General features: G+C 68.6%; 1 protein-coding gene across 1 annotated transcript; it reads right to left on the minus strand.

The window, feature by feature from the left end:
• Positions 1-2,481: 2,481 nt before the first annotated feature.
• On the minus strand, positions 2,482-8,029 carry CARNS1 (carnosine synthase 1). The gene is made up of 8 exons (XM_087746709.1): positions 7,804-8,029; positions 7,285-7,374; positions 6,599-7,086; positions 6,048-6,228; positions 5,382-5,467; positions 4,583-4,814; positions 4,217-4,488; positions 2,482-4,101 (listed from the first exon to the last, which is right to left on the minus strand). The coding sequence occupies exons 1-8, from the start codon at positions 8,018-8,020 to the stop codon at positions 2,866-2,868; spliced, it is 2,802 nt and encodes a 933-aa protein (XP_087602835.1). The 5' UTR covers positions 8,021-8,029; the 3' UTR covers positions 2,482-2,865.

Consider the following 8,029-nt stretch of genomic DNA (forward strand, 5'->3'; position numbering starts at 1 on the left):
ACAAGGACAGAGCCAGCCCGGCCGCTCACAGCCTTTACTGGGGATCCCCCCCCGCTGCGGGGCTGCCTCACCCCCTCTGCGTCGCTGTGACCTCATCGGCGCCGCCGTGACGACAGCGGAGGGGGGAGGAGCGGCGCCCCCGCCCGCCCCGCTCGGGGTCCACGCGGGTTCATAGGGCAGCGGTGGTGCGTGGGGCTGTGGGGCGCTGGTGTTATTGTAGGGTCGCGGGGACTACAGGGGCTGTGTGTTGTTGTAGGGTCGGTGGTGTTATTGTAGGGTCGTGGGCACTGTAGGGGCTGTGTGTTGCTGTAGGGTCTCAGGCGCTATAGGGGCTGTGTGTTATTGTAGGGCCTGGGGCGCTATAGGGGCTGTGTGTTATTGTAGGGTCACTGGTGTTATTGTAGGGCCTGGGGCACTATAGGGGCTGTGTGTTATTGTAGGGCCTGGGGCACTATAGGGGCTGTGTGTTATTGTAGGGTCACTGGTGTTATTGTAGGGCCTGGGGCACTATAGGGGCTGTGTGTTATTGTAGGGTCACTAGTGTTATTGTAGGGCCTGGGGCACTATAGGGGCTGTGTGTTATTGTAGGGTCGTGGGCACTGTAGGGGCTGTGTGTTGCTGTAGGGTCTCAGGCGCTATAGGGGCTGTGTGTTATTGTAGAGCCTGGGGCACTATAGGGGCTGTGTGTTATTGTAGGGTCACTGGTGTTATTGTAGGGCCTGGGGCACTATAGGGGCTGTGTGTTATTGTAGGGCCTGGGGCACTATAGGGGCTGTGTGTTATTGTAGGGTCTCGGGCACTATAGGGGCTGTGTGTTATTGTAGGGTCTCAGGCACTATAGGGCTGCCTCTCACTACAGGGTGGGTGTTGTCCCGGACTCGGGACATTTGGGGTGGCAGCACCACCCTCCGCTCTCGGGGACACAGAGGTTGGGTGCCACAGGGGGTCCCCAGGGTGGCAGGGGCAGGGTGCTGACCCGGGGGTGTCCCCGCACTGCCGTGGGACACCCGGCCACCCTGCTCTGGGGCGGCACTGCGTGCCCGGTTAGACCAAGTCCCAGGTGTTATTTAGGGTCCCTGGGGCTGGTTTGTTATTGTAGGGTCTCCCCATACAGGTCTCTCCCCGGAGGGTCTTCCCAGCTGCTCTGCTGCCACTGGGAATCCCCAGGTGTTCCTTTGTTATTGTAGGGTCTCCCTGTGCTGATGTGTTCCTGTAGGGTTTTCCCGCACAGGTCTGTTAGCAGAGCGTCTCTCCACGCTGGTTTGTTATTGTAGGGTCTCCCTTTCAAGGTGTGTTATTGCAGGGCCTCCCCACCTAAGTGTGTTACTGTGGGGTCTCCCTCACACTTGTTTGTTATTATAGGGTCTCCCTGCCACGGGTCGGTTCTTGCAGGGTCTCCCCACGCTCGTTTGTTATTGTAGGGTCTCCCCATGCTCGTTTGTTATTGTAGGGTCTCCCCACACTGGTTTGTTATTGTAGGGTCTCCCTGCCACAGGTCGGTTCTTGCAGGGTCTCCCTACGCTGGTTTGTTATTGTAGGGTCTCCCTATGCTGGTTTGTTATTGTAGGGTCTCCCTGCTACGGGACGGTTCTTGCAGGGTCTCCCCATGCTGGTTTGTTATTGTAGGGTCTCCCCACACAGGTCTGTTATTGTAGGGTCTCCCCATGCCGGCGGGTGCCAGCACACCCCAGGCTGCACCCGCTGCTCTGCTGGGGTGCCCTGGGTGCCTCTGGGGGGCTGCGCTCACCCCCCATTAGCAAAAGTTCGTTAACGGGGGAACCTCTCCGCCGCGGGGATGGCATGGCATCCCCCTGCGTGTCCCCTGGCACAGCAGGGACACTGGGCCCCACTGCTGGCTGTGGGGACAGGGGACGCCGGGGACAAGGCTTGGGGGTGCTGGGGCAGGGCTGGGGGGAGCCAGGGGATGGGGTGAGGGGGTGATGGGGGGAGCCAGGGGATGGGGTGTCAGGGGAATGGGGGGGGGTGCCAGGATGGGGGGGATGCTGGGGATTGGGTGCCAGGGTGATGGGGGGGATGCCAGGGGATGGGGTGCCAGGGGATGGGATGTCAGGATGGGGGGGAGCCAGGGGATGGGGTGCCAGGGGTTGGGGTGCCAGGGGATGGGATGTCAGGATGGGGGGGAGCCAGGGGATGGGGTGCCAGGGTGATGGGAGGTGCCAGGGAATGGGGTGCCAGGGGATGGGGTGCCAGGGGATGGGATGTCAGGATGGGGGGGAGCCAGGGGATGGGGTGCCAGGGTGATGGGGAGAGCCAGGGAATGGGGTGCCACGGTGACGGGGGGAGCCAGGGGATGGGGTGTCAGGAGAATGGGGGGAATGCCAAGGTATGGGGTGTCAGGGTGATGGGGAGATGCCAGGGGATGGGGTGTCAGGGTGATGGGGGGGTGCCAGGGTGATGGGGGGATGCTGGGGATTGGGTGCCAGGGTGATGGGGGGATGCCAGAGGATGGGGTGCCAGGGGATGGGGTGCCAGGGGATGGGATGTCAGGATGGGGGGGATGCCAGGGGATGGGGTGCCAGGGTAATGGGAGGGTGCCAGGGGATGGGGTGTCAGGGTGATGGGGGGGTGCCAGGATGGGGGTGGTGCTGGGGATGGGGTGCCAGGGTGATGGGGGGTGCCAGGATGAGGGGGATGCCAGGGGATGGGGTGCCAGGGTGATGGGGGGGATGCTGGGGTTGGGGTGCCGGGGCAGGGGATGCCAGGGGAGGAGATGGCAGAGCTGTGGGACAGGGGACAGGGTGCCAGGGGGATGCCAGGGCGGCGGGACCGCAGGAGGGGGTGCCGGGTCAGCGGGTCAGTGCCCGTGCCCCCTGCGCCCCCGCCGGCCCCGCTGCCTGCCCGGGGCTATTTAAAATGGGATAGAAAATGCTCGACGGGGTAGCGGGGCGAGTCGATGCCCAGCGCCTGGCAGAGCCCCAGCAGGCGCAGGCAGGCTTCTGCCCGCGTCGCCCCGCCGCAGGCCACGCTCAGGCAGGGCTCCTCGTACTCGCCGGCCCCCGCCGTCTCCTCGAAGAGACGGTTGAGGCGGATGAGGCCACGATTCTGGAGTGCCCGCAGAGCCGCCAGCCCTCCACCGCCGCCGCTGCTCCCCAGGACTGGCCCGTGCTCCGAGCTCAGGCACATAACCCCGGCCAAGTGGGTGCGGGGCACGGGGCGAGCGGGCAGCACCGGCGGCAGCCCCAGTGCCACCAGCACGGCCGCCAGCAGCAGGTCAGGGCCGTAGACCTCCCGGATCCAGTCCCGCAGGTAGAAGCCCCCCATGCGGGGGTTGATTTCCAGTAACCTGGGCCCACCCGGTCCCAGTTTCAGCTCCACGTTGAAGACGCCGTCCCGCAGCCCGCAGGCCAGGCAGCACTGCAGGGCTGCCCGCACCAGCTGCGCCTGCCGGTCGGCGGGCAGGCAGGAGGGCAGGCAGGCAGCCGTCTCCAGGAAAGCGGGCAGACGCGTGGGGCCGTTGTCGGACACCCAAGCGCCCAACAACCGCCCCTCGAAGATCACCAAATCGACGTCGTGCTCGGTACCCGGCACGTATTCCATCAGCAGCATGGCGTTGCCCCAGCCCAGCCCGATGCCCGGGTGATCGGCGTCATCCCGCAGGTCACGCCAGAGCCGGGCGGCATGAGCGTGGCACTGCCCGGCGTTTTCCACCAACCTCACGCCCACGCTGCCCGCTCCAAACTCCAGTTTGGCGACGGCGGGGAAGGGCACGGCGCCGGCCGCCCGGTCCACGTCCCCGTGGCTCTGCAGCCGGTGGCAGGGCACGGCGAAGGCAGCGGGCGGCGGGCGGCCCTGGCGGCACCGCTGCAGGTGCTGGTGGGTCCGGCTCTTCTGCTTGGCCACGCGGATGGCGGCGGGCGGGCAACCGCGTAGCCCCAGGTGCTGGCACACCAGTGCCGCCAGTACCACGCAGTCGTCCCAGTAGGAGAGGCAGGCGTGGGGTCGCAGTCCCCGGGCACGTACCAGCTCCGTCACCCGCTCTGCGTGCTCCTCGTCCCGCCGGTGCTCCCGGCTGTCGTAGGGCAGGAAGGTCTGCACCAGCCCCGCCGCAAAGTGCTCCGGGTCTGACTCCACCAGGTGAATCTGTGTCCCCAAAGAAGTGTCACCACGGTTGACAGAGGTGGGGGCCCCTGCAGACTGGTGGCACCCACTGTTTACTCTGAAACCTACTGATGGCGGTGCCCACCAGCCTCCTCACCCTCAGGCCGTAGTCGCGGGCTGCCTCCCAGACGAAGCTCTTGCTGATGCCACCGGCCCCGATGAGCAGGATGTCCTTGCCCTCGACCAGGTGACACTGCGCCCGGTGCAGCAGGGCCTCGGCCAGCAGCCGGGGCAGGTCACCGGGGGGCTCCCCCACGGCGTGCCCCATGGCCTCGGCCAGCAGGCAGGTCTCCAGGCACCGCTGGCTGTTGGTGGACAGGGCCATCAGCTCCAGGGCGTCATCCACGCACGCCAGCAAGAAGTCCACGCCTGGGGACGGGGACACCGCGCTCAGCACCGTGGGGACAGTGCCACCACCATGGGGTGGCCCCCGGGGACTGGTGCTGGCCCCCAGCATGCTCACCCAGGAGGTCAGTGTGGGTGCGGGCACCGCCGCGCTGCTGGGGGCTCAGCTCGGCCTCGGCGGCCAGGAGGGCGGCCATGGCGGTCTCGGCGGCCCCCCGCAGCCGCGTGGCCAGGGCCTGCCGCTGGCCCGGGGCCACCACCCCCCACTGCTGCAGGCTGGAGTCCAGGCCCTGGGGCAGCGCCGCCCCGTGCCGCAGCGGCGCCTCCGCGCGCCCCACGCTGCACGCCACCTGCAAGGACACGCCAACACAGGCATGGGGACACCGGCTGCCACCAGGGCATGGGGACATGGATGGCCACCATAGCCTGGGGGCATGGGCTGCCACCCTGTAGACTGGGGACACAGTGACTCAGGGCATGGGGACACCGGCTGCCACCCCCTGGCCTGGAGACAGTGGCTGCCACCAGGGCGTGGGGACATGGATGGCCACCATAGTCTGGGGACACGTAGGGCCATCAGGGCATGAGGATATGGATGGCCACCAGGGCCTGGGGACACAAAGGGCCACCAGGGCACAGGGACATAGATGGCCACCATAGCCTGGGGACACATAGGGCCATCAGGGCATGAGGATATGGATGGCCACCAGGGCATGGGGGCATGGGCTACCACCATAGCCTGGGGACATGTAGGGCCACCACAGCTTGGGGACATGGATGGCCACCAGGGCCTGGGGACATGTGCCACCACCCCATAGTCTGGTGGGATGCCCATGGCCGCACCCCACCCACGGGTGGGGATGCCCACGGCCACGGCCACGCCCACCCCACCCCACCCACCCGAGGCGGGGCCGTACCTGGCAGAGCTGGGGCCGGTCCCCCCAGGACCTGCAGACGAGGGTGCAGATGCGCAGGGCCATGGGCAGCCGCGGGGCTGGGCTGCCTGGGGGGCGAGGGACAGGGCAGGCACGGCCGCCGCCCGGGGACAGGGGTCCCTGCCGACCCCCCCCCCCGTGGGCTTCTGGGACCCCGTGTGGCACTGCAGTGGCCACTGTCACCCCCAGCCCCATGGGACTGTAGGGAGTCAAAGGTGGTCACCCCCACCACCCTGCCCTGCCCCAGGGGACCATGGGGGTCCAGGGTGGCCACCTTCCTCCCTGACACACCCCAGGGGACCACGGGGGTCCAGGGTGGCCACCATCACCCCCATCCCAGAGGACCATGGGGGTCCAGGATGGCCACCTTCCCCTCCCACACACCCCAGGGGACCACAGGGGTGCAGGGTGACCTTCTTCCCCACCCAAGGGACTGTGGGGGTCCAGGGTGGCCACCTTCTCCCCCACCCAAGGGGACTGTGAGGGTCCCAGATGGCCACCTTCATGCCCTGCCCCAGGAGCCCAGGCGTTTGGGTGCCCCAATGGCCACCCACCATGTGGCTGGCACAGCCACAGGGACCCAAGGGAGCCCGGGGGGCCTTTCCCTCCCATCCCAGGGGGGTGGGCACCCGAGGGCGGGGGTCTTACGTGGGGGGGGCACGGGCAGGCGGGCGGTGGGCACCAGGGCCTCCAGCAGGACGCTCTCCTCCTCCCGCAGCCCGTGGAGCCGGGCACCCACCGCCTGCGCCACCGCCGCCCCCTCTGCCTTCCCATGGGTGCTGCGGGCGCCCGTCCCGCGCCACCGCCACCCCGCCGGCCGCACCACCACCTGTGTACACCCTCGTGTCACCCCACACCATGGCTGCCACCACCACGTGCCACCCTGTGCCACCCCGTGCCACCCCACCACCTGCATGCACCACCGTGCCACCCTGTGCCACCCCGTGCCACCACCACCCCAACAGCCACCCCACCGCCTGGGTACAGTTATCACCCCGTGTCACTTGCCTGTGACCCATAGGTGCCGCTGAATGCCCCACCATGCCCCATGGGTGCCCCCCACCCTTGTGCCCCCACCGTGCCCCATGGGTGCCCCTGCCCAGCCCGCCATGCCCCATGGGTGCCCCCGACCCCTACACCCCAGCTGTGCCCCCTATGTCCCTGCCCCATGGGTGGCCCCCGTGACCCACCGTGCCCACCTGGCTGTAGGGCTCCATGGCGGTGCCCTCCAGGAAGGCACCCACCTCCTCCTGCACCAGGCTCTCCTGGCCCTGGGGGTCCTCCAGCCGCACCAGCCTCACCCCAGGGGCCACCGGGTCTGCGGGCAAGTCCCCCCTCGGCCCCAGGATGAAGGCCAGGGTGGGGGGCACAGGCAGGCCGGCGCGGGCCGCCAGCACCCAACGGGTGACCAGCGGGTCCTCGAGCCGGCGGGCGAGCAGGACCGAGCCCCCTGTGGGGCAGTCGAGGTCACGGGCCAGCTCGCCCACCCAGCCGCCCTCAGGGTCCCCTGTTGCGAAGGTGCCCATCACGTAGTTGGCCCGGCGGGGGGGCACGAAGGTCTCCAGGGCGCTGCGGCCCCCCGCCTCAAAGGAGACTCCCCGGGACAGCAGCAGTGACCAGGCACCCGGGGACGTCTCTGAGGGCACCCGGCTGGCCCAGGTGGGCGACAGGCATAGCACCATGGCACCTGTGGGTGGGCAGGGGCATGGGCAGCGGCTGTCCCCAGCCCCCTGCCCCAAGACCCCCCAGGGGGGCAAAGGGGGCACCCACCCAGGGTGGGAGCACTGGGGGAGTGATGCTGCGGCTGCCCCAGCACCCTGAGGTGGCATTTGCTGCTGGCACTGGTGTGTACTGGGGTTAATGGGGATGAGGCGGCCATACCCACCTGGGCAGCGGGTGCCACCCTCCAGCAGGACAGGCAGGAAGGTGGTGGGGGAGCCCAGGATGCAGACGGTCATGTCCAGTGGGCCAAATCCTGCCAGCAAGGCAAGGGTTAACAGCCCCAGGCTGGGGACCCCTTTGTCACCCTGTCCCTGGCACCCCAGCCCGGCTGCGAGCCCCCTGCCACCCCCGTGTCCCCAGCCTGGCACCGTGTCCCCATCGCCATCCCAGTCCCTGCCACCCCCATGTCCCCAGCCTGGCACTGTGCCCCCAGCACCACCCTTGTCCCTGCCACCCCCATGTCCCCAGCCTGCCACCGTGTCCCCATCGCCATCCCAGTCCCTGCCACCCCCGTGTCCCCAGCCTGGCACCGTGCCCCCATCGCCATCCCAGTCCCTGCCACCCCCGTGTCCCCAGCCTGGCACCGTGCCCCCATCGCCATCCCAGTCCCTGCCACCCCCGTGTCCCCAGCCTGGCACTGTGCCCCCCACCCCATGTCCCCCGTGCCCCCCATGCCCCCCACCCATGCGGGGCTCTGCGGAGCGATCCAGCGTGTGGGGCAGCCCCTCCTGGCGCAGGGCACTCTGGAGCAGCTCGTAGGCGTGGGTGGCACAGCCGGGGTCCCCGCTGTCCTCGGGCACCTCGCCATCAGGGACCTCGTCCTCCAGCCAGCCCGGGCACAGCGCCTCCGGCCCTGCCCACTCCTGCTCCTTCGGGCTCGATGCCTGCTCCATGCTCATCTGGTCCAC

Source organism: Nipponia nippon, unplaced genomic scaffold (genome assembly GCF_047370975.1).
Source record: "Nipponia nippon isolate SJK-2023a ecotype South Korea unplaced genomic scaffold, ASM4737097v1 scaffold_10, whole genome shotgun sequence".
NCBI classification, from domain to species: Eukaryota; Metazoa; Chordata; class Aves; order Pelecaniformes; family Threskiornithidae; genus Nipponia; species Nipponia nippon.

What these genes read in the sequence shown, in the direction of transcription:
- CARNS1 (XM_087746709.1), bottom strand. Translation starts at nt 8,020, where the DNA reads ATGAGCATGGAGCAGGCATCGAGCCCGAAGGAGCAGGAGTGGGCAGGG. An exon ending in CTCCGCAGAGCCCCGCATGG is followed by an intron (nt 7,375 to 7,803) that starts GTGGGGGGCATG and finishes CCTTGCTGGCAG; the next exon opens with GATTTGGCCCACTGGACATG. An exon ending in CACCCACACTGACCTCCTGG is followed by an intron (nt 4,489 to 4,582) that starts GTGAGCATGCTG and finishes CCCCGTCCCCAG; the next exon opens with GCGTGGACTTCTTGCTGGCG.